This window comes from Dama dama, chromosome 4, assembly GCF_033118175.1.
Source record: "Dama dama isolate Ldn47 chromosome 4, ASM3311817v1, whole genome shotgun sequence".
Classification (NCBI taxonomy): Eukaryota; Metazoa; Chordata; class Mammalia; order Artiodactyla; family Cervidae; genus Dama; species Dama dama.
In genome coordinates, this window is record NC_083684.1 from 58,460,497 (window position 1) to 58,486,646 (window position 26,150).

General features: G+C 46.9%; 1 protein-coding gene, 1 long non-coding RNA gene and 1 pseudogene across 2 annotated transcripts in view; 2 read left to right on the forward strand and 1 right to left on the reverse strand.

Moving 5' to 3' along the window:
- Window positions 1-24,361, forward strand: part of LOC133054525 (uncharacterized) — a 28,146-nt gene extending 3,785 nt beyond the window's left edge. Inside the window, exons 2-3 of the long non-coding RNA XR_009692474.1 lie at window positions 21,707-22,026; window positions 24,023-24,361. This is a non-coding gene — a long non-coding RNA (uncharacterized LOC133054525). The remainder of the gene's footprint in view (window positions 1-21,706; window positions 22,027-24,022) is intronic.
- Window positions 204-3,064, forward strand: BLOC1S3 (biogenesis of lysosomal organelles complex 1 subunit 3). The gene is made up of 2 exons (XM_061139587.1): window positions 204-374; window positions 840-3,064. Exon 2 carries the CDS (start codon window positions 848-850, stop codon window positions 1,448-1,450), a length of 603 nt encoding a protein of 200 aa, XP_060995570.1. The 5' UTR covers window positions 204-374; window positions 840-847; the 3' UTR covers window positions 1,451-3,064.
- Window positions 6,998-7,250, reverse strand: LOC133052352 (cytochrome b-c1 complex subunit 6, mitochondrial-like; annotated as a pseudogene).
- Window positions 24,362-26,150: the final 1,789 nt, after the last annotated feature.

The window sequence follows — 26,150 nt, forward strand, 5'->3', positions numbered from 1 at the left end:
CACCTCCGCTCTTCCAGCTGTTTCTTCACCGTTTCCGGGTTCGCGAGCGTTTCCATTGGTCGAGTCGCTGGTTACACGTGACAGCTCGTCTTTTAGACTCTCTATTTGTCCACTCTTCTCGCAGCACAATCCGGAAGCGCCAGCCCAATCGCTTTCCTATTGGCCGTGCCCTTATTCACGTGGCTCTTTACAGACGCCCCAACATCTAGTCCGGAGGGCTTACTTCCTGGTTGGTAGTCGGGCGGCCCAGGTGATAGGCCGCCAACACCCGCCCAACTTTCTCCCCTATTGGTTGGGGCTGCCGCGCTCCTCGGTAAAGACGCCGCACTTCGGATAGGTAGAGGATCCCGCAGGCTCGGAGCTCTGGTGACCCGGTACGGTCTTCGGTGATAACGCTCCCCCCCACCCCGCCCCTCGTGCATCCTCCCCCGAATCCAGTTGGACTGTTACCCTTTTTGTGATGGAGGCCCTGGTTCCCGAGCGGCTCAGAAACTCGTGTGCTTCCGAATCCGTCACAGGCTAAGAGGACAGTGCGGAGGGTGTGGCCTCTGCTAGGAAGCAAAATTGGGAAGTTTAGTTTAGGATTCCGGGACCTCGTGTCTCAAGAGTCTTGATCGAGCTGATGGTCCTCAGTTTTCCCATCAGTACACTAAAGAGGCAGAGTCCAGTAGTTCCTACCATCATTAGGGATGATGGGCTCAGTTTGCAGAAACTGAGGCCCAGGCAGGCAGTGACCCCAAATTAAGATAGTGGAGGAGGTGAGAATCCAGAAACTGCGGCTTATAACCACGGCAGGGCGCCCGCCTCTCATATCATCCTTTCCCGCGTCTTCTCCCTAGCTCGCGCCATGGAGTCTCAGAGTCGTCCGCGGAGGCCGCTGCGGAGGCCTGAGACTTTGGTTCAGGGGGAAGCGGCCGAGTCGGACTCGGATCTCTCTGCGTCCTCGTCGGAGGAGGAGGAGCTGTACCTGGGCCCCTCGGGCCCAACGCGCGGCCGCCCCACGGGACTGCGAGTGGCTGGGGAGGCCGCGGAGACCGACTCAGACCCAGAGCCGGAGCCGAAGGCCGCGCCGCGGGACCTGCCTCCGCTCGTGGTGCAGCGGGAGACGGCCGGGGAGGCCTGGGCGGAGGAGGAGACCCCGGCGCCCGCCCCCGCGCGCTCGCTGCTGCAACTCCGGCTGGCTGAGAGCCAGGCGCGGCTGGACCACGACGTAGCGGCCGCGGTGAGCGGCGTGTACCGCCGCGCGGGCCGTGATGTGGCCGCCCTGGCCGGTAGGCTGGCGGCTGCCCAGGCAGCGGGATTAGCTGCAGCCCACAGCGTGCGTCTGGCGAGGGGGGACCTCTGCGCGCTGGCGGAGCGTCTGGACATCGTGGCCAGCTGCTGCCTGCTGCCCGACATCCGCGGTGTGCCGGGGACCGAGCCTGAACAAGACCCGGGACCGAGAGCCTAGCCATGACCCACTGTCTCCACTGACTGTTCCCTGGGGGTAGGCCTTGCGGCCTCTTGACCTGGCTCTCTGCTCTGTTTAGCCACCCACCCATCTTGCTGTCACCCTCAGGGATAACCTCGCCCCTGGATAATGCTGTGTGTGTTTGTGTGTGTATGTGTGTGTGTGTAGCCCTGCTGGACCATAGCATCTGGTTCCTCCCCCTGGGCTTGGCCTTTGCTTCCTGGTTCAGAGGTTGTGTCTGAAACTTGACTCCAGCTCCTGGGTACCTAGCTTCCCTTTGATCTATCTCCCTCTTAAGGGCTCATGGAGCCTCATCTTTCCTTTCTCTGCCTTCCTCAGTTTGGTTTCTGTTCACAGGGGCTGGACCTGATTTCTCCCCACGGTAGCCCCAGAATCCGGTTGAATGTCGATTCCCTGATATCTTCCTTTACTCTGTTTACTCCCTCGGCTCTATCTCTCCTTGCCCCGCTTCTGGAATTTTGTCCCTCTAATCTGGACCCTTTTTCTACTTCTTAGGCTTGGCCTTCATTCCATCTCCGCCTTCTGGTCCTTGCTCTGCCACCTCTTGGCTCCTTCTCCTTGGGCTTAGCGCTACCCTCTTGGCCTCATCTTGTTTCCTGGGTCCAGCTGTACCCTTAGTTTTGGTTCTGCTTCTTTCTGCTCCCATTCTGTTTAAACTACCTGCTTACGTCTGGAGTCCAGGGATCCCCTATGATTTTCTTAATCAGGTCCAAGATGAGGCTCCCTCCTGACCCAAGGAGGTCTCCCCGCAGCTGTCCAGGCCCAAGGTGACATCTCCTCCAGGCCCAAATTGGTGTATCCTTCCCGCCGCCCCCCGCCAGGCCGAGATTATGCCTCCTGCCCAAGCTCCAGGTATGAGCTCCAGGCCTCGGCCTGACTCACCAGGCTGAGAGTGCCCCCAGCAGGCACTGAGGGCCCAGTACAGACTCACCCTGGAACTTTATGTGCAATATGACACCACTTTGCAGATAAGGACCACAGTGGAGTTTGTTTGTTCACTATGTTCCTTGGAGGCTATGGATGCTAAACGGCTTGGATTTCTGGGTTAGCTCCTTCTGTCTCCTCCTCCTCACTGCTCCCTCCTCTCCCAGCCCCTGCCCCTCAGTCCCATTCACATGTATTCCCCTCCCCCACTCTCTTATCCCAACCTGAGCTGAGATCTGAGCTCCCAGGATGAAGAAATGCTGAGGAAGAGCGTTGTATGGCAAACTCATTAAAACTCAAGACATTCACTGATATGATCAGTTCCTCTTATCTCCCCATCTAAGCTGGGGGCTGGTCGGTTGGCGATTCTACTGCAAATGTGAGTCCCAAGAAAGGGAATCCTTCCTACCTGGCCGATTGAAAGTAGACCTGTAACTAGGAAATTGGGGCCCCAAGTTTTTTCACCCTGGTTCTGCACTTACATGCATTTTGTTCATTCACCACACATTTACTGAGCTCCTGTTCTCTGCCTGTCCTGAGCCAGTCACTGGGGATGCCCCACCCAAGCTGGACCCTCTCAGAGCTGACAATCCACCAGGGAAGACAGACATGAAAATGTTATTGTATAAGTGGATAGTTTTAATAATTGTAATTAAACTTTGACTGTAATTTTTCTGGCATTGTGGTTAGTACCCTAAAGAAATGCAGGAGGTTTGTGAGAGTGTAACTGAAATCTGTCAGACTTTGTTTGGAGGATGGTCAGATGGCTTCCGTGAGGAAGTGATGAGTGAATTTGAGCCAAACCCTGAAGGTGTAAAAAGATGAAACATGTCGGGTGAAAAAGTGTTGTGAGCAGCAGGAGCAGCATATGCAAAGGCCCTAAATCAGGAGAGGGCATAGCCTATTTAATAACAGAAGAGGGTGATATCTTCTAGTCTCTACCTGGAATGGGGAGACCAGAGGAGATGGGGGTGGTGAGTGCTGTGCCAGCAGGGGCCAGACAAAGCTGGGCTTTTAAACCAAGTAAAAATCCTTGGTCTATTGAACAGCCAACAAGCAGAGAATGATGCCATCTGGTAAATGTGTTGTGTGAAGGAGCCTCAGTCTGGTGCTTCTGCAGTGTGGCTGCCTCTGAAAAATACCCAGAAATACTGGTTTTGAAATCAAAAGTCCTTTTTTAAATGTACAGCTGAGCTCAGAGCATGGGAAATCTGTACCCAAATTGCAGAGGTAGCTTCAAACCACAATTGTCCTGACAGTATTTGCCAATACCAGATATTCAAATCCTTGGTTTTTTTTTTTTTAATAATTTATTGAAGTGTAGTTGATTTACAGCATTGTGATAATTTCTGCTGTGCAGCAAAGTGATTCAGTTATTTTTGTTGTTTAATCACTCAGTCATGTGACCCCATGGGCTGCATGCAGCACGCTGGGCTTCCCTGCCTTTCACTATTTCCCAGAGTTCACTCAAACTCACGTCCATTGAGTCTATATATGTTCTTTTTCATGTTCATTTCCATTATGGTATATAACAGGATATTGAGTATAGTTCCCTGTGCTATACTATATACAATAGTTTGCATCTGCTGACCCCAAACTCCCAATCCTTCACTCCCCCACCCTCTTGGCAACTACAAGTCTGTTCTCTATGTCTTTGAGTCTGCTCTGTTTTGTAAATAAGTTCATTGGTATCCTGTTTTAGATTCCACATGTAAGTGATATCATATAGTATTTATTTTTCTGTGTGACTTACTTCACTTAGTATGATCATTTTATGTCCATCCAGTTGGCTGCAAACGGCCTTTCATTTTTTGTCATGGCTGAGTAATATTCTGTTGTAGACATATATCACATCTTCTTTATCCATTCCCCTGTCAGTGGGCATTTACGTTGTTTTCACATCTTGGTTGTTGTAAGTAGTACACCTGTGAATATTGGGGTGCTTGTGTCTTTTTGAATCATAGTTTTTGGATTTATGCCCAGGAGTGAGACTGCAGGATCATATAAAATCTTGGATTTTAACAGCTGTTGGACCTTGGGCCAGGCGGTTTGGAGGCAAGCAGAGGCCCCTGCATAAAACTTAGTCCCTTGAAGAGCTACATCTTCAGTGAAAGAATGTGGTGGAAAAAAAACCCTGAGTGATACCATTGAGGCACACTTAGAAAACTTGTCCATTTTGGCCTGGGCTGTGCATAAAGGGACTATTTCCTCAGGGAGTTCGTAACTACAGGCCTTTCTTCAGGCCTGATTCAGGTTTGGGTTTACCCTTGTAGAGCAGTCCAGGAAACCAGAAATGAACTGAAAGTAGGCCACAGCCAGGGGATACACCCTCAACTGGCCTTATGCGGAATTACAGCAGATTAATACAGACCAAATAAGCTCACAATTGAAAAATGCCAGGCGTACCTGATGATAAAGTAATGAACTAGTGTGGGCTGCTGGTTCCTTTCCCCAACTTCAGCCTTGGAGAAACTGGAAGAAAACAAAATCAGGATCGGAGGAAAAGAAAAATGTTGAGAAGTCTTCAGGGACAAAGAGAATTCTGGTTCTGGCATAGTATAACTGGTACTTATTTCTTTGTAATAAATGACCAAAAACTTAGTGGCTGGAAACAACTGTTTTATTATGCCCCAGATTCTGTGGGTCAGGAATTCCAGCAAGGCTCAACTGGAAAATTCTTTGGTTCCTTGGAGTAATGACTGAGGTCACTGAGGTGTTCAGCTGGCAAGTGGGTTGGCACAGAGAGTCCCACGTGATTTCACTCAGGTGCCTGGACTACACTTACTCAAAGATTAGGCTCGCTGGCTGAAGTGTCTTTAAGCGGCCTCCTCATATGGCTCAAGCTTCCTCCTAACATGGCAGCCCCTAAGTCATCAGATTCCTTACATAGCAGCTCAGCTCCAAATATATTTCAGTTTTTTTACTTAAAACTTTACTTAAAACTTAATGCCATGCAGCATGTGGGATCTTGGTTCCCAACCAGGGATCAAACCCATGTCCCCAAAGCACAGAGTTTTAACCATGGACTGCCAGAGAAGTCCCCAAATATATTTCAATGGACAAAGTAGAAGCACTCAGGAATGTTCTAACAGTTACTAGCTAGTCAGTAAGTCCAGCCAAGATTCAAAGGCAGGAGTGGAGGGGAAGGAGACATGGACCTTTGATGAATGATAGTGTCCGCCTTTGTGGATCTATTTTGAAATCACTACAGGTAGATGGGGGAGTGGATTGTGGAAGAGACTTTGACCGTTTTGGTCCCTCTCTTTCACCTTGCCTTGAATAAATGATTGCCTGAGACAACAGCAGCGGCCACGAAGACCCTCTGGGGAGGGTGAGGTCACATCAGGGGTGTTCCAGATCCCTATTTTATTTTATGGGTTATAACATATTCCTCTCATGGCTTTGTGTCCAGTTTGGTCAGTAGGATCTCTCTTCGAGCTGGCTTCTGTGTCCTGTGACATTTCTCCATCATTGTATGAATGCTTTCTTGCTGTCCAGCACAAGATGATCTAAGCACATCTTGTATTTTTCTGTGCCTCAGCCTTGGAATCAGCCATCTGTGCATGGGTCCCTGGTTCCTTTTAGTGGGAAATGGTGTTTAGAAGCCAAGATGTGGGTGCTGGGTGTGCTCACTGCTAGTGAAGTATTGCTACTCCCAGGCCCTCTGAATGCACAGACCTAAAACAAAAACAAGGCAAGCAAAACTACAAAACTACGTAATCAAATAATAATTCAATAATGCAAATAATTCAAAACAAAACTACACAATCCCCATACACACATCTTAAAATTGGTTTTATGTTTAGAGCGGTTCACAACAAAATTGAGGAGAAAGTACAGAGAATTCCCATATGCCCCCAACCCTGCCCCTCACAGCCTCCCCCACTATCAATATTCCACACCTGAGTGGTACATTTGTTACAGTCGAACCTACATCAACATCATTACCACCCAAAGTCTACATTTTAGAATTCACACTTGTTATACATTCTATTGTGCATGCTTAGTTGAGTCTTGACTCTGCGAGCCTTATGGACCATAGCCTGCCAGGCTCCTCTGTCCATGGACTTCTCCAGGCAAGAATACTGGAATGGGTTGCCAATTCCTTGTCCTATAGATTTGGACAAATGTATAAATGATATGTATCTACCAGTAGAATGTCTATATGAAATGGTTTATAGTTTCCCTGCCCTAAAAATCATGTGTGTTCTGTCTCTTCCTCCTTCCCTTCCCCCAGCCCCTTGGCAACAACTGATCTTTTTCATGTCTCCACAGTTTTGCCTTTTCTGGAATATCGTATAATTGGAATCTTACAGTATGTAGCCTTTTCAGATAGGCTTCTTTTGCTTAGTAATATGCATTTAAGTTTCCTCCATGTCTTTTCATGGCTGGATAGTTCATTTCATTTTTTTTTTGGCTGATCACTGGGCTTTATTAAGATACAATCACTGATAATTACACAGAAGCTACTTGCCTAGGCCGAAATCCTTGAGGTTCACATGAACCTCACAGATTCATGGCATGTTCGGAACCATAGGAAATAACCCCATGCCCAGGTGATGAAGGCTGGGGTGAATGAATCTGCACACTTATTTCAAGCCGTCAAAACTGCCTGTGGGCCACACAGGGGTCCCTTTTATGCCAGAAGTCGAAGAGCTCCTCTGTGCTGTACTGTTTCTGTGACCCGGAGGATACATGCTCAGAGTTCCAGCTGCTCCCGAGCCTTTACACATTTCTCCAGCTGCTTGCATTGCTCTCTCACTGTTAGGGGATCCACTAATTCCTCCTCCTCTTCCTCCTGCTCCTCGGGGTCTCTGGACCCGATCAGCATCCTTTGTTCATCCTTTAGCCCCATGTCCGGCTGTGTTTCTGGACTCAACACAAGCAGCAACAGCCTAGTTAATTTCTTTTTAGCACTGAATAATATCCCATTATCTGGAGGTACCACAGTTTACTTATCCATGCACCTGCTCTAGGACATCTTGGCTGCCTCCAAATTTTAGCCGTTACGAATTTAAAGCCCCTTGTTTGTGTGCAGGTTTTTGTGTTGATACACATTTCAGCTCCTTTGGATAAATACCAAGGAGCACGGTTGTTGGCACACATTGTTTGTGTTTCTTTCTATCCACTCTGGCATTACAGGTTCTAGTTCTCTCTAAAAGGGACTTTTCGAGGGCAAAATCCTACAAATCTAGAAAGCATGGAGGACGATGCCACATGTGCTTGGAAAGATGAAAAGCACACAGATGAGTGAAAAGATCTTAGTAATCCTGAGAAAAATAATCTAGAAAAGACCGACAGCTGAGAACCAAGCAATTTAAGCAGCAGAATTCCCTCAAACTGCAGGAATTGTTTGAAACAGCTACTGGGAAGGCAAAAATAAGTCGATTGAAAGTCTGCCTAAGCAGTAGCCAGATCCCTGATAACCTTTCCTAATTGCAAATGAGGCAGCCGCAGCTCCTCTGTTCTGGAAACAGTCCGGGGATTCATCCTGGGGGTGGAGGTGGTGGGAAAATATGAGAATATTTGTCCTGGATGGGGTGTGGTCAGTCCATTCTGAAAACAGGACTGAAAGAATAAATGTACACTGTTGCTCTACCTCACCTAAAACAGAAAAGTGAAGATACAGAAATGTAAGCTTCCAGGACTTCCCCGGTGGTCCAGTGGTTAGGGCTCTGTATGGTCAATGCAGGGGGCATGGATGGGTTCGATCCCTGGTCTGGGAACTAAGATCCCACATGCCTTGCGACACAGCCAGGAGATAAAATTTAAAACATTTTAGAGGGGACCTGCCACCATCTCAGGTCTCTCGGCCTCACCAGGACCCACAGGAGGGAGCTCACACCTGGGTCCTCTAATCCTTATGGGGAACCGGCCTTCTACTTCTGGGAGATCACCTGGAAGCAGGCAAGAAACAGCCTCCAAAACAGCGCTGTCTCCTAGCTCCACAGTGGGATTATCCAGAAAGAGCCCCTAATGGAGGTCGAATTCCTCTCCTTCCACACCTCCTCCAGCATCACCAGGCTGAAGTCACCCTCACCTTCTCCAGAGATGCCGTACAGTGTACTTCTCAGACCCCAAGCCGGTCTTCGGGGGATTACAGTGTGACTCCGTTTCCTTGGTGTATTCATAAAATAGTTCATTCAGTGAAGACAGTGAAGATTATTGACGACACTACCCTGCTTCTTCTGATGTCTTGCACCAGGAAGTGGTGGTTTTTTTGTCTTATGATGTAATCAGTGACATTTCACCTCCTCAGTTTGGATGGATCATGGGACATGACCAACATCAGGCCGTAGACCTCTAAGATTGACATGGTGAACTCCCCAAAGCAAATAGCGCCTGTGAGGTGGTCTTGCAGCAGCCAGTCGCTGCTCTCTTCTCATGACACCCCATCCTTGCTATAGAACTTTGAATTCGTAGAAATCCATTACGGTGCCAATACAGTTTTTCTCTCATTTGCTGTTAAATTTTTTTTAAGAGAAAAAAGAAATGTAAGCTTCCTATTAGAGTTGGCCGACACCCTGCCTTGAACTGGGTCAATTTACACACACACACAGCCCCCCACCGCCATTCCCTCGGAAGTGCCCATTTCCTTCCAGTGGCAGACACAGCGTCAGCACCGGGTTGTATGTTTGCCAATCTGATAGGTGAAGGGTAGTTTTAAATGGCGGGAAATGAAATTAAAACCACAGCATGACAGCATTTCACGCCCATCAGGTTGGCAGCATTTTAAAGGTCTTAACAATACCGATTGTTAAGTGTGGAAGTGAAGCAACGGAAGTTTTACAAGCTTTGGGTAAGAAATGGACATTAACATGACTGCCTGGGGAGACAACTTAACCAATAGCTGATGATGTCCCCACCCCACACCCCAGCTCATGTTCTGTGTTCATAGAAACACTGGTAAACGCCCATTAACAGGCGAACAAAGATATATATGTTTTGGTATATTGATAAAGAATACTATACAGCAGTGAAAATGAATTAACTAAAGAACATCGGGTTTCCCTGGTGGTTCAGTTGGTAAAGAATCCACCTGCAATGCAGGAGACCTGGGTTTGATCCCTGGGTTGAGAAGATCCCCTCAAAGAGGGCATGGCAACCCACTCCAGTGTTCTTGCCTGGAGAATCCCATGGACAGAGGAGCCTGGCGGGCTATAGTCCACGGGGTGGCAAAGAGTTGGGCACAAATGAGCATCTAAGCACACAGAACATCAGAAGACCAAGGCAAACTGCAAACGAATACGTTCAGGAGGTCATCCTTCATCTAAAGTTAAATAACAAGCAAATGATTGGTATGGATTCCTGGGTTTGTAAGTACATGCCCTATACATTTAAAGGAAAGTGGGAACAGTAAAAGATTCCCCAGTTGCTTCCGTGGGCAAAGAGAAGGGTGTCACCAGTTGGCAGGTTTCACCTAAGTTGATGACATTTTGCCCTTGAACTGGATGGTCAAGACAGGGTTATTCAGGGCTTCCCTGGTGGTCCGGTGGTTAACAATCCCCCTTGCAATGCAGGGGACGTGAGTTCCATCCCTGACCCGGGAAGATCCCACATGCCGCAGAGCAGCTAAGCCCCTGCGCCACAACTACTGAGCCTGAGTGCTGCAACTACTCAAGTCCATGCATCCTGGAGCTTGTGCTCTGCAACAGAGGGAAGCCACCGAAATGAGAAGCCCATCACCACAACCAAGAGTAGCCCCCGCTCTTCGCAACTGGAGGAAGCCGAGCACAGCAATGAAGACCCAACGCAGCCAAAAATAATTTTTATTTTAAAGACAGGGGTGTTCGTTTTCCATGTTTGTTATTTGCATGTCATACATATTCCATAAGGCAAATAAGAAATAAAGGTAGGTATGCCAATAGAGAGAATGGCAGGGATAAAGCTCCTGAGGCTGGAGACTGGCATGCTAAGAGCTGGGGGCACAGGGAGTGAAATGTGATGGAACAGTCAGCAGGGGCCAGACCAGACTGGGGACCCCCTTGAGAACTGGGTTGCTTTCTCCTGAGAACAATGGAGGATCATGGAAAGAATTTAAGCATGTAAGTTACACAGTCAGATTTGCACTTTGAAATGATTGTATCAGCTACGAAATGAAAAGCAGAGGGAAGCAAGAGTGGAGATGGTAAGCCCAGTCACGAGTGATGACAAACGGAAATAACAATGGAGTGATGCTAGACTTCCCTGGTGGTCCAGTAGTTCAGACTTTGTACTTCCACTGCAGGGGGCATGGGTTCGATCCCTGGTCAGGGACCTAAGATCTGGCATGCCACGTGGTGTGGAAAAATTCATAAATTTTTAAAAAAGAGTGGAGTGATCCAAGTTCAGGTGTACAAAAACGGAGTCAATCAGCCATTGAGGATCTGGTCTCAAACACCTCTCTGCACCACTTTGAACTTGAACTTGCTTTGAACTGTGCTAGCTCCAAGGACACCACCAGCTGTAGTCAGAATAATACCTGCCACCTGCAGACTTATCCTCTCAAGGTCTCTCCTTGTAGCTGTGCAAGCATTTCAGATGTCAGTCAACCCTTCCTTAACAAGTACTGTTGCTTCTTGCCAACTCCAATTATAATTCTTGAGAAACAACTAATGTAACTGGCTATAACTTTGCAGTGTTTGCCGTTTCAAGCCTCCCCTGTTTTGTAATCTAGAGCTTCCCATGTGGCACTAGTGGTAAAGAATCCAACTGCTAATGCAGGAGATGCAAGAGGTTTGGGTTTGATCCCTGCGTGGGGAAGATCCCCTGGAGGAGGACACGGCAACCCACTCCAGGATTCTTGCCTAGAGAATCCCATGGACTGAGGAGCCTGGTGGGCTACCGTCCATAGGGTTGCAAAGAGTCAGACACAACTGAATCAACTTCATGCAAGCATGCACTTTTTTGTTTGTTTTTTCTAAATATATATATTTTATTGAAGTATAGTTGATTTAATAATGTTTCAGGTGTACAACATGGTGATCAGTTACACATGTACACATATATTATTTTTAAGATTATTTTTCATTATCCATTATTGCAAGATAGGAAAATAGTTCAAGTGCTTCTTGAATCTGTGTCTCCTGGGCTGATGTTCTAACAAACCCTCAATAATTTCAATCAGGATTTTGTTTCTGAGAGCTTTACTAGCAGGAGGTTGGTGTAAGGATCCAGGTGAAGTAAAATGGTGGCTTGGGCCATCTTCCAAACTTGCAAGGACAGAGGGTCTGGAGACAAGCGGATGGAGTCAAGAACTGTCTAGGAAATGAGATCAACAGACCTGTTTCTGGGTGACGGAGAAGAGGAGTCAATCAAGGATAAGTCTGAGCTTTCTGGCTTGAGCCCCTGAAGGGATGGAGGTATAGACAATAATGGTTTCCTATTGTCACTGTATCAAATTACCACAAATTTAGTGTCTTAAGACAACATAAATGTATTATCTTATAGTTGGGGGTCAGAGGTCCTGAAACCAGGGTGTCAATAGGACTGCATTTCTCCTGGAGGCTCTAGGGGAGAATCCATCTCCTTGCCTTTTCCAACTTTAGGGGGCTGCCTGCATTCCTTGGGCTTCCTTGGTGGCTCAGACAGTAAAGAATCTGCCTGCAATGTGGGAGACCTGGGTTCAATCCCTGGGTCAGGAAGATTCCCTGGAGAAGGGAATGGCTACCCACTCCAGTATTTGTGCCTGCAGAATTCCATGGACTGAGGAGCCTGGTGGGCTACAGTCCATAGGGTGGCAAAGAGTCAGATAGGACTGAGCGACTAACACTTTCACTGCATTCCTTTTTCATGGTCAGTAAAACCTGGCACAGTCAAATATATATATATATATATATATATATATATATATATATATTACATTTATATATATATATATATATATATATTTATATTTTAAAGCCCACACATCCTCAGATCATGCACGCACACTCACTCTCTGCTGAGGTCATTCCATTGCCCTCGCTCTCTGTCAAATCTCTCTTTGCCTCCTTCTTATAAGGATACTTGTGATTGCATTGTAAGCCCTCTGGATAATCAGGATAACACCCCCCCCCCATCTCAAGATCATTTAATCACAGTTTCAAAGATTCCTTTTGACATGGAAGGCAACTCTCACAGAGTCCAAGGATCAAGACCTACCATATCCCCTTGAGTCAAGGAGCTCAGTTAAGGGTGCCAGCCTTCTGGCAGTAGAGGGGGATCTTAGTGGGGGGAGTTGAGTGCCTTGTCCTTGTTGGAAGGCCTCATGGGATTTGAGCTGGCCCTAGATCTCTGCTTGCTTTAACTTTGGCCAAGTCCTAGACCCCTTCTAGCCCAAGGGAAGGATGACTGCTGGCTGAGTCCAATTCACTTGGGGTTTTTTTGGCCCCACCACATGGCATATAGGGTCTTTAGTGACCTGACTAGGGAGTGAACCAGTGCCCCCCTGTAGTGGAAGCCTGGAGTCTTAATCACTGGACCTCCAGGGAAGTCCCCCAGGTTACTTCCTGATTCACAAGTTGGTGGAGGTTAGCAGATAAAAGCATGGCCCCTGGAGCCAGCCTGCCTGGGTTCATGTCTGAGCTTTGCTGCCTGTCAGCTGTGTGACTTTGGGAAAATTGCTTAACTTCTCTGTGCATTTCCTTATTGGTGTTATGGACTGGCTGTGTATTCTCAAAACTCATGGACTGAAACTGTAATCCCCGGAACCTCAGAATGTGACTGTATTTGGAGATAGAGCTTTTAAAGCTTTTAAAGAGGTGTGTAGGTTAAATGAGGCCATTGGCTGGGTCCTAATCCAATCCAACTGATATCCACTAAGAATAGGAAATTTGGAACTTCCCTGGTGGTCCAGTGGTTAAGACTCCACTGCAGGGGGTGAGGGTTTGATTTCTGGTCAGAGAAGTTCTGCACACAGCGAGGTGTGGCCAAAAAGAAAAAGGAAAGGAAATTTGGACAAATAGAAACCCCAGGCATGTGCAGAGGAGAGACTCTGTGACAAAAAGTTGAGAAGCTGGTGGTTTGCAAGCCAGGGAGAGAATTTCTCCAGAATTGTGAGAAACACTTCTCATGTCTAAGCAACCCAGTTGGTGGAATTTTGCTATGGCAGCCGTAGCAAACTAATATGTCTACTGAGTTAGGATAAAACCATTATCCATCTCCTGGGATTGTTATACATATGTCAAGTGCTGAGCCTACAGATAAGGCTGTCATTCACTGTGTTCAGTCCTCTAGATGTCCTTCGGGCTCTCCCAGGCAGCACCTGGGTTGCAAGAGAGAACCTTCCAGGTGCATGGGAAGAAGATGCTATAGATGTTATAAGGCCAGCCCGGGGAAGTTACGAGGCACTTCCATCTCACACTACTGGTCAAAGCAAATCTCAAGGCCAGAGTCAGATTCTAACTGGTGAACCCTAGGGAAGGATTCATTGAAGTTTTTCTGTGGAACGTGGTTGCCAAAACGGATAAAGATCCTGGCATCATATTCACGTTCTAGCTCAGGGCTTTTTGATTGAAAGTCGGATACAGGGGGCGCTCCTGCCATCTCATGGAGACAGGCCGGTTTCCATAGTAGCAGTAGTGAAAGTGAGTGAAAGTTGCTCAGTCCTGTCCGACTCTTTGTCCATGGACAAAGAGTGTCCATGTATAGACATGTATATAGTCGTGTCCTACTCTATACAGTCCAACTCTATACAGTCCATGGGATTCTCCAGGCTAGAATACTGGAGTGGGTAGCCTTTTCCTTCTCCAGGGGATCTTCCCAACCCAGGGATCGAACCCAGGTCTCCTGCACCGCAGGCAGACTCTTTACCAGCTGAGCCACCAGGGAAGCCCAGTAGTAGCAGTGTTAGTACTAATACCAATAACTCAATGACAGGTCTTGTTTGAATTTCAGCAGGTTTCCTGTCCATCAGTGTCCTCTTTGTTCCAGAAGCCAATCCAGGATCGAACACTGCATTTCCTTCTGAGTGTCCCCTGATCAGTAACAGCTCCCTATCTTACGTGACCTTGGCCCTTTTAAACAATATCGATCAGATCAGTTATTTTCTAGAACATCCCTCAGTTTGGGCTTGTCTGACGTTTCCCCCATGATTATATTAACCCTATGCACTTTTGTCAGGAATACTCCAGAAGTGGTATTTTGCACCTCAGTGCCTTATACTGGGGCTTCTCCGGGGGCCCAGCAGTAAAGAATCCACCTGCAATGCAGGAGCTGTAGGGACTCGGGTTCGATCCCTGGGCAGGAATATCCACTGGAGTAGGAAATGGCAACCCACTCCAGTATCCTTGCCTGAGGAACCCCATGGACAGAGAAGCCTGGTGGGCTACAGTCCATAAGGGTGGCAAAGAGTCAGACATGACTGAAGAGACTTAGCACGCACACCTTATATTGAGGGTGAGTGATATTGATACAGGTGATATTAACCTTGATTACTTGATTAACGTGGTGTCTGCTGGGTTTCTTCATTGTGAGGTTACTGTTTGTCCTGCTGTAATTGACCGATATCTTGGGGGAGATACTTTGAGATTATGCACATATCCTATTTCTTCTCAAACTTTTGCCCAGTATTAGCATCCATCAGTAGATCTGGCCTGCAACAACTTTCATCAGGTGGTCTTTTAAGTCTTTTTAAGATCCGTGATCTTCGGAAGTGCTGTCTACCTCTTGGCACACAGTCTGCTTCAGGAACCAGTTTATTGGCTCTGGAAATCATCTGGTGGCGGTCATCATCTGTAGGGATGGGCTTCCGAGAATCCTAGGAGAGCTGACCTGGGTCTGGTTTAGCGTGTTTCCTGTGAATTCCTTTTATTCTGATGGTAGTGCAGGTGATCAGCAGTGCTCGAGAGATCCTTTCCAGCCAGGTGATAGTATGCATTTTCTTCTAAAACCTTGACACATACTGGATCTCCTGGTTGGAAGGGATGACAAGGCTCATTGGCCAGTGGCGGCCTGCTGACCACACTCTCCATGTACACAGGCAGACCTGTTTTATTGCCCTTGGCTCTACTGAACTTCTCAGATGCTGCACTTTTACAAATTTGTGGCAAGCTTTGTCACAACTCTAGATTGAGCAAGTTTGTTGGCTCCATTTTTCCAACAGCATTTGCTTGCTTCCTGTCTCTGGGTCACATTTCGGCAATTCTTGCAATATTTCAAACTTTTTCATTAATACTGTATTTGCATGGGCCACAACTAGAGAGCCCATGCGCCACAACTTCTGCAGCCTGCAGGCTCTAGAGCCTGTGTTCCTCAACTAGAGAGAAGCTCTAAGACCTAGTACAGCCAACTAGATAATAAATAAAGTAAATGCATTTTAAAATACTACATTTGCCATGATCTGTGTTCACTGATCTTTTTAAAATATCAAATTGAGCAAATGATTTATTTTTTACTTATGTTTTTAATATTTGTTCACTTATTTGGCTGCACTGGGTCTTAGTTGCCGCAAGTGGGGTCTTTCTGCTTTTTTTTTTTTTTTTTACTTGCCGCTTGCAGGGTCTTTAGTTCTAGCACGAGATTAGTTCCTGACCAGGGATTGAACCCAGGCCCTGTGCATTGGGAGTGCGGAGTTTTAGCCACTGGACCATCAGGGAAGTCCCCCTCAGTGATCTTTGATGTGACTATTGTCATTGTTTTGGGGGTGCCACAAACAGTACCCGTATATAAGACAGTGAGCTTAATTGATAAATGTTGCGTGTGTTCCGACTGCTCCGCCAACCAGCCCGTCCTCCGTCTCTCTCCCTCTCCTCGGGCATCCCTGTTCCCCAAGACACAGCAATATTGAAATTAGGCCAGTTACAACCTTGTTGAGGTCTCTGAGTGTTCAAACGAAAGGAAGAGTCACATATCTCTCACTTAAAATCATAAGCTAGAAGGGGAGTCCCTGGCAGCCCAGTGGTTTAGAATTCACCTTCCAACGCAGCAGGTACAGTTTGATCCCTGGTGAGCTAAGATCCAATGTGCCTCTCGGCCAAAAAAACCAAAACATAAAATAGAAGGAATATTGTAACAAACTCAGTAAAAACTAAAAAATGGTCCACTTCAAAATATCTTAAAAAAAAGACTTTAGTGGAGGAAGTAACTATAGATGGGGGGAAATAGCTAGAGAACTAGAATTAGACATGGAGCCTGAAGATGGGACTGAATTACTGCAACCTCATGGAAAAACTCTAATGAATGAGGAGCTGTTTCTTATGGGTGAGCAAAGAACGTGGTGTTTTGAGCTGGCCTCTATTCCTGGTGAAGATGTTGTGAAGACTGTTGAAATGACGACAAAGGATTTAGAATATGTCATAAACGTAGTTGATAAAGCAGTGGTGGGCTTTGAGAGGATTGACTCTAATTTTGAAAGAAGTTCTGTGGGTAAATGCTGTCAGCACTGCAGGCTACAAAGAAGTCGTCTGTGAAAGGAAGAGTCAATAGATGCATCAGACTTCATTGTTGTCTTATTTTAAGAAATTACAACAGCCTCCCCAACCTTCAGCACCCACCACCCTGATCAGTCAGTGCCCATCAACACTGAGGCAGGCCCCTCCAGCAACGGAAAGATGACAATTCACTGAAGCCTCAGATGATGATCAGCATTTTAAAAAATTGTTTTTGTTGTTGTTCAGTCAATCAGTCATGTCCGACTCTTTGCAACCCCATAAACGGCAGCACACCAGGCTTCCCTGTCCTTCACTATCTCCCAGAGTTTGTTCAAAGTCAAGTCCACTGAGTCAGTGATGCCATCCAACCATCTGTCACTCCCTTCTCTTTTTACCTTCAATCTTTCCCAGCATCAGGGTCTTTTCCAGTGAGTCGGTTCTTCCCACCAGTTGGCCAAAGTATTGGAGTTTCAGCTTCAGCATCAATTCTTCTAATGAATATTCAGGGTTCATTTCCTTTAGAAATTTTATATATATATATATATATATATATATATATATATATATATATCGCAAGTGGGATTGTCAATCTTCATTAGGCATGTGAGATCTTTAGTTGCAGCATGTGGAATCTAGTTCTCGGATCTAGAACCTGGGCCCCTTGCATTGAAAGCTTGGAGTCTTAGCCACTGGACCACCAGGGAAGTCCCTCTGCTGTAAATTTTGTGTATCTGATATTTACGGTGACTCAGATGGTAAAGAATCTGCCTGCAGTGTAGGAGACTCTGGTTCAGTCCCTGGGTTGGGAAAATCCCCAGAGAAGGGAATGGCAACCCACTCCCGTATTCTTGCTTGGAGAATTCCATGGACAGAGGAGCCTGGCGGGCGATCATCCATGGGGTCACAAAGAGTCAGACATAACTGAGGGACTAAAACTTATGCTCAATCAAGCTATGTATGCATGTATTAATATTTCCGCTGTTCCTTGGCCCCATTCCACAGAGGAATGCCAAATTGAGGGATAATCTCCATTATTCATTTCTTTTCCTCCGTCAGAGCATCAGCACGTCTGGCTGGATAACCTCCAACGCCTCCAGTAAACACGCAAATAGCAGGAACAGGCTGAAGCCAGAGGGCAATGTATGGAGCCCATGTGAGAAGGTGCAAGGGTCAGCGTGGACCTTGGAGGATTTCCTGAGATAAGCTGTTCTCTGGGGAGCCGCTGAGATTCCCAAACAGCACATCAGGAAATACTTTGGTTAGAGGTTTTATAGATGCTGGGGCAGAACCCATTGTCCTTTAGAGGCTTCGCTGCCGCCCATCTGCACGCAGGTCCCGTCTGATGGGAGATAAGGTCAGCCAGAAGGTCACATGAAGGGGGCCAGTCAGTTATAGCTCAATAAAAAAAAAAAGAAAGTGGGGGCCCGCGGAAGACCCTTTGGCCTGATGTATAGTCCACCAGTGAATCATTTGCTTGGTACCTTTTTTTTTTTTTTAATTTGAGGTGTAATTGACATATAACATTATTTTAGTTTCAATGCAGATCATAATGACTCATCATTTGTGTATATATGAAATGATCACAGTAAATCTAGTTAACATCCGTCACCATCCTCAGGTACAATTTGTTTTTCTTGTGATGAGGGCTTGTAAGATCCACTCTTAGTCATTTTCAAATATTCGATGCAGTGTTATGAGCTACAGTCACCGTTCTGTACGTTACATCCTTGGGACACACTGTTTGGTACCCTTTTGTATCCATTTGTCCTTTTCAGCTTGTGGTATATTTGCCTGACTAGCTGATAATATCCGTTAGGGATAAAGGCAGATTTAGACTACTGGGTGGAGAAGGGATCAGGGTGGGGGCAGGGGGCTATCTGTTTAGCAGCCTTGTGGGCTCTGTCCTTCCCTGGAGATGGGGTGTCTGTCTCCAGTGTGTGTTCCACAGTGAACAGCAGCAATTTTAGCAGGGAGGTCTGTTAGCCTCTGGGCTTCCCAGGTGGCGCTGGTGGTAAAGAACTTGACTGCCAATGCAGGAAACATAAGAGCCTCGGGTTGGATCCCTGGGTTGGGAAGATCCCCTGGAGGAGGGCATGACAACCCACTCCAGTATTCTTGCCGGGAGTATCCCATGGACAGAGGAGCCTGGTGGGCTACAGTCCATAGGGACACAGTAGGACATGACTGAAGCGACTTAGCACGCACTCTATTAGCCCCTATCAGGGCAGCAGTGATATCCCCGATGGCAAATCGGAGTACCAGCAGGGGTCAGGAATCCACAGGGTTTCCAAGTGCAACGGCAGCGCAGCAGACACCAAAAGCATGTCTGGAGTTGGCATATGTATGTACAGCTAGTTTGCAAGCTCTAGGAAGAGCTATGAGCTGGGCCACTGGGGCTGAACTTGTAGTGGGCAAAGCATAAGCCTCCAGCATTTGCCCTGGGGAAACTCGGGCATGACCCCGTGATTAGGTTTCCCCAGGAATTTCGTCTACAGGAGCCATCTCGAAACAGAAGAAAGTCTGTGTTGTCTGAGGTGGAGAGGGTGCCTAAGAAGTATTTTCGTGGCTTTGAGACCATTTCTCTAGTTGTAGGGCGATTGGGTGGGCTTCCCTGGTACTCAGCTGGTAACGAATCCACCTGTAATTCGGGAGACCTGGGTTCAGTCCCTGAGTTGGGAAGATCCCCTGGAGGAGGGCATGGCAACCCACTCTAGTATTCTTGCTTGGAGAATCCCCATGGACAGAGGAGCCTGGCGGGCTACAGCCCATGAAGTCGCAAAGAGTCGGACACGACTGAGCGACTAAGCATAGCACGGGGCGACCGAGTAGACGGGGTGGGGTTCTCTGTCACCAGGAAGCAACCATAGTCAGATGGATTTTAAGTGTTACAGTGGTGCAAGATGATGGCAGGTGGGTGCCTGCAGAGAGAGGCACCTTTGGAACAGCAGGGGGAGCAGAGGGGACTGGGGAGCCCCAGGTGAGGGTGGTGGCTCAGAGGGGGGCTTGTGTTTGATGCCACAGGGTCTAACTGTCCTGAGAAATACGCTATAGGGCGTATCTGAGAGGCCAAAAGTTGTCATAAAACATCGTCTTCATGGCAGTGGAGGTGAAAAGGTTTGTCAAAATGAGGTCAGCTGAGAGCTGGGGGTGTGGACAGTGCTCATTTTAAAGTTTCGGGGGACTGATATTCATTGCAGCATTATTTACAACAGTCAAGACATGGAAGCAACCTAAAATATACACTAACAGATGAATGAATAAAGAAGATGTGGTGTATATATATATGCACTACTCAGTCATAAAAGAAGAATGAAATAATGTCATTTGCAGCAACATGGATGGACCTAGAGACGATCATACTAAGTGGAATAAGTCAGAAAGAGAAAGACAGATATCAAATGATATCACTTATATGTGAAATCTAAAAAAAATGAAATGGGGGGTTGGAGGGAGGGGAGGTGAAAGTCGCTCAGCCGTGTCCGACTCTTTGCGACCCCATGGACTATACAGTCCATGGAATTCTCCAGGCCAGAATACTAGAGTGGGTAGCTGTTCCCTTGGGATCGAACCCAGGTCTCCCTCATTGCAGGCAGATTATTTACCAGCCACAAGGGAAGCCCAGGATTACTGGAGTGGGTACGGAGGGGATATATGTATACTAATAGCTGATTTACATTGTCATGTGACAGAAACCAGCAGAACACTATGAAGCAATATCCTCCAATTAAAAAGAAATTTTAAAAAATAAATAAAATTTTAAAAGAATGCAAATGAACTTATACACAAAACAGAAATAGACCCAGAGACATAGAAAACAAACTTATGATTACCAAAGGGAAAGGGGGAGGGATAAATTAGAAATTTGGAATTAATATTAGCACACTGCTGTATATAAAATAGCCGACAAAGACCTAGGGGATTTTATAATAACCTGTAAGGGAAACGAATCTGAAAAAGAATAGATATATACATGTATGTATAACTGAATCATGATGTTGTACACCTGAAAGTAATGCAACATTGTAAATCAACTATGCTTCAATTTAAATAAAACAGTTTCAGAGGAGGTTCATGCTTCCAAGAGCCAGGACATGGGCTCCAAATAGCATCTGAGAGGAGGGCAAATAAAGCTTGAGGAAAGGCAGCAAAAATAAAGGCATCTGCCAGCAGCAGCTTCTCCCCCGGGTTTGCACGTCTGCTTTTTTTGCTCCGAGTAGAGGGATGGACAGCAGTGATTTAAGGCATTTGGGAGTGAGTTTTTGAGTTCCCTGCAATAACTCCTATCTTGAGTAGGTGGCAGTGGTTAGCAGCCACTGAAGCTTAGATCTGGAAGCATTCTGGTCTTATCTAGTTCGTGCCCTGGACTTCCCAGGTGCAGTGGTAAAGTGGTAAAGTGCAGTGGTAAAGAATCCAGCTGCCAATGCAGGAGATACAAGAGACTCGGGCTTGATCCTTGGGTCAGGACGAGCCCCTGGAGGAGGGGGGCTAAAAGAATGAGAGGGTCTGTTTCATCACCCTGCTTATCAGGTTACAGAGTAAGAATCCATGCAAGTATTGAGCAAGGGTGGAGTCTGGGGTAAAGTCTACAAAGTGAAGTCAGCTTTAAAGACTTGGGAAAATAATCTCGCACCATCCCTGAGATATGTGAGTCCATGTTAATTGTCGCCCTCTAAACATAATTACAGAGAGAAATGGGGAGTCAGGAATCAACGGTGGGGAAAGAAAGCTGAGCAAAGGTCCATCACCGTAAATCAGCCTGCGTCAGCAGGAGTCGATGTGAGGGTTAGGGACTCTGAGGTGGAGAGAGTGACAAGCGTTTATGACTCTGCCCCCTTTGGACATATCACCAGGTTTGATTCAGAAGGGAATCAGGGAGCAGAAGTTGCCCAACGACTCGTGACAGCCTGAATGGAGTCAGAAGTGGTGGGCAGACATAAATCCTCTGAGCCAAGGGTAGGCAGTCATACCTGTATCGCTTTAGAAATCCAGGAAGACTTCCCCGGTGGTCCAGTGGAGAAGAATCCGCCTGCCCAGTGCAAGAGACACGGGTTCCGTCCCTGGTCCAGGGAGATTCTGCCTGCGGCGGAACGACTAAGCACGTGCACCACAGCTGCTGAGCCCACGTGATGTAACTGCTGAAGCCCGCGGGCCTGGAACCCGGGCTCCGCAACAAGAGAGGCCACCACGAGGAGAAGCGCATGCTCCGCAACTAGGGAACAGCCCCCACGCTCTGCAACTAGGGAAAGGCCCGAGTGCCGCGGTGAAGACCCGGTGCAACCAAATAATAATAATAATAAACAAGTAAGTAACCTGGATTTGATCCACATGCAACTAAGCCTGTGCGCCACAACTAGGAAGCTGGTGCTGCAACTGCTGAGTCTGTGCCCTCTAGAGCCCGAGCTCTGCGACAAGAGAAGCCCAAATGCCAAAATTAAAAAAAAAATTTAAATTGAGAAATGGAATTTAAGGCTCTGGCTCTTGCCCTCTGCGATGGCCCCCACTCTGTCTGTGGAGTGTGTTTCTAAATAAATCCACTTCTTCCTATCAAAAAAAAAAAAAAAAAAGAAAGAAATGAAATTTAAGAAATCCAATTCCTGATCCTCTGTCTTAAGTTCAATGGTGGGTGCCAGGGTGTGACTCAGGATAGCACTGACCTTGTCCTTTAAGGGGAATTGCCCCTGAAGGGGGAGAACGTGACCCTCTGAGGGCTCAGCGTTCTAGGATGATTGCTTTTTAAGCTTTCCTTTATTTGACGTACAGGACCACTGTTTTCCCAATGTCCCAGCTTTTTACAGAATGTACAATTGTCTTGGGACAAAGGCAGGGACCGTTGATTTTAACTGCTTTTTCCTCCTGCTTTCCTGAAGGCTGTTGTAAAAGAACTGAGAAGCAGTTTCTGTAATAACACTGAGAGCCTGTCCATCCTGGCCAATTGCGCTATTTTGGATTTGCTCAGACAGTAAAGAATCTGCCCATCCCTAGGTAGGGAAGGTCCCCTGGAGGAGGGCATGGCAACCCACTCTAGTATTCTTGCCTGGAGAATTCCATGGACAGATGAGCCTGGCACGCTATAGTCCATAGGGTTGCAAAGAGGCGGATACAATTGAGTACACACACGTGTGCTAACACACACACATGTTAGGGAGATTTCCAACTAAAGCAGACGTGTTCTGGGGCATCTGAGTTTGATGCATTGTGTCTTTGAAAGGTCTGTGTAACAACTTCCACAGAGATTTGGGGATGCTCTTCTTTCTGAGCACACAGTTCAACCTGGGACCAGTTTACCTTTGGAGGAAAACCCTTTAGCATCACTCCGATCAGACCTGGAACTTCAGGCTCCACTCGGGTCATTTCCTGGCCATTTGCTGGAGCACCTGGGAAGGGTTCTGGTCACCAGTTTCCCCGGTGTGGGGAGTTTTCTGCAGGAGCTATTGGCATATGGCTTTAGTATCATCAGCGGGCCTTCCCTGGTAGCTCAGTCGGTGAAGAATCTGCCTGCAGTGCAGGAGACCCAGGTTCAATTCCTGGGTTGGGAAGATCCCCTGGAGAAGGAAATGGCAAACCACTCCAGTATTCTTGCCTGAAAAGTGCCACGGACAGAGGTGCCTGACGGGCGATCGTCCACCAAATTGCAAGAGTCGGACATGACTGAGCGACTAAACCACCACCATAGTATCATCATCAATGGAAAGAACACATCTTACAAGCTGCCCCCTCTAAGCAGGGTTATGTATGGCCACTAACGTTTCTAGCTCCTCTCAGCATTTGGGAGGATCTTCTGGAAGTGGAAGTTTAAAAGATCTGCTGGTGTCCAGGGAACATGGACTCTTTCTAGTGGAATCCAGGATATTTCTATTTTTTTTTTTTTTTTTTGGCTGAGACAGGTCTTAGTTTCAGCATGTGAGATCTAGTTCCCTGACCAGAGATCGAACCCTCGCCCCTGCATTGGGAGCATGGAGTCTTTGCCACTGGACCACCAGGGACATCCCCGTCCAGGATACGTTTATTTATTTATTAGCTCTGGTTTACCCCAAGCATAATCTTACGTTTTCTCTGTTTGTTTATTTATGGCTGCACTGAGGCTTCTTTGCTGCCTGAAGGCTTTTCTCTAGTTACAGGGAGTGGGAGCTACTCTTCACTGTGGTGCACGGGCTTCCCGTTGCAGTGGCTTCTCTAGTTTCGGAGCACAGGTTCTAGGCACCCGGGCTCAGGAGTTGTGGTGCACAGTCTTAGTTGCTCTATGGCACGTGGGATCTTCCCAGACCAGGGATCAAACCAATGTCTCCTGTATTTGCAGGGGGATTCTTAACCACTGGACCACCAGGGAAGTCTGAGTCCAGGAACGTCTGACCAGCCCTTTGCCTGGGAAAGCCTGACGCTGATGGATTTTGATTACAAAGCTCCTGATTACCAGAGATGGCAAGTCCAGTACTGAAGCCTCTAAAGTTTTCCTCCTCAATATCAGCATTTATGTAAATAACCTATAACCCCCGGTCCAGAGATCAGGCCCAGGTGTTCTTTGGATTCTTTCAGGGAAAGGGAAGTTAATCCTGGCAGCTGTGTGTTTGAGGGATTTTCTGGGGAAGCTGGGGTAGTTTTAGAAATTAAAGGTATTTACTGGGGAGGTGAGGCTAGATTTTGGGGAGATGGATTTGAAGCAGGGACCCAGAGATCCAGAAGACCTTCTGGGGGGTCAGGGATAGGGAGTTGGGTATGAAGAGGCATGTGGGAGAGTGGAAAGGGGATATTTATGGGGACTGTAGGTTTTTGTTCTAAGTCTGACTTCTGTTTTTTTTCAATCTTGTTGAAGGAGTCCCTAAGGCTAGCCAGGATGCTCTTTTGCTTCCTTCTATCAGTTTGATCTTGGTTCCAACAGGGCATTTATTTAGGATGAGAAGTCTCTAAAGTCTTTTAAAAACATAAATGTTTTTCCAAATCAAAGCATCCCTTATCTCACCATTGATGGGTAGAATTTTCAAAGGTGTTGTTTAATCACTCAGTTGTATCTGACTCTTTGCAACCCCATGGACTGTAGCCCGCCAGGCTCCTCTGTCCATGGAATTCTCCAGACAAGAATACTGGAGTAGGTCGCCACGCCCTCCTCCAGGGGATCTTCCCGACCCAGGGATGGAACCCACGTCCTCTGTATTGGCAGGCGGATTCTTTATCACTGCACCACCTGGGAAGCCCAAAACCCAGAAAAAGACAATAATCACAAAAGTCACTAGACTCCAAGAGTTAGTTCACACAAATGTTTTCTCCAGCTAATGTAAATTTAGAAGGGAGAAATACAGTAGAGACTTGTACGGCTGGGCTTGATCAGACCACATGCAGGGGCCCAGGAAACAGAAAAGAAGTCTTACGTTTTGCTGCCTTTGTCAGGTCCCAGGATCTCTCAGTTGCAGCCTCCAGAGTGGGCAGAAGGTTCTAGCCAAGGCAGTCTCTCCACACTTCCAATGCAGGAGCTAAGGGTTCGATCCCCAGTCAGGGAACTAAGATTCCACATGCCATGTGGTGTGGCCAAAAATGAATAAATAAATGGTTACATATAGAATTACTGTATGATCTGGCAACTCCACTTCTAGGAATATACCCAAAAGAATCGAAAGCAGGGACTCACTCAAACAGATACTTGCACACGAATGTTCATGGTAGCATTAGTCACAATAGCCAAGGAGGTGGAAGCAACCCAGATGAATGAACAAACAGAATGTGGTATATACATACAATGAAAGAGTATTCAGCCTGGAAAAGGATCAGAATGTTGATACATCCTGCAGCATGCACAAGCACGAAAACATTATACTCAGTGAAATAAAACAGACATCAAAGGACAAATAGGTATAATTTCTCTTATATAATGCATCTGAAATATGCAAATTAATCAAGACAGAAAGAAGAATAAAGGTTACATAGACATACAGTTCAGTTCAGGCGCTCAGTCATATCCAACTCTTTTCGACCCCATGGACTGCAGCACACCAGACCTCCCTGCCCATCACCAACTCCCGGAGTTTACTCAAACTCATGTCCATTGAGTCAGTGATGCCATCCAGCCATCTCATCCTCTGTCATCCCCTTCTCCTCCTGCTGTCAGTCCTTCCCGGCATCAGGGCCTTTTCAGATGAGTCAGCTCTTCACATCAGGTGGGCAAAGTATTGGAGTTTTAGCTTCAGCATCAGTCCTTCCAATGAATATTCAGGACTGATCTCCTTTAGGATGGACTGTTTGGATCTCCTTGCTGTCCAAGGGACTCTCAAGAGTCTTCTCCAACACCACAGTTCAAAAGCATCAGTTCTTCAGTGCTGAGCTTTCTTTATAGTCCAACTCTCACATCCATACATGACTACTAGAAAAACCACAGCTTTGACTAGACAGATTTTTGTTGGCAAAATAATGTCTCTACTTTTCAATATGCTGTCTAT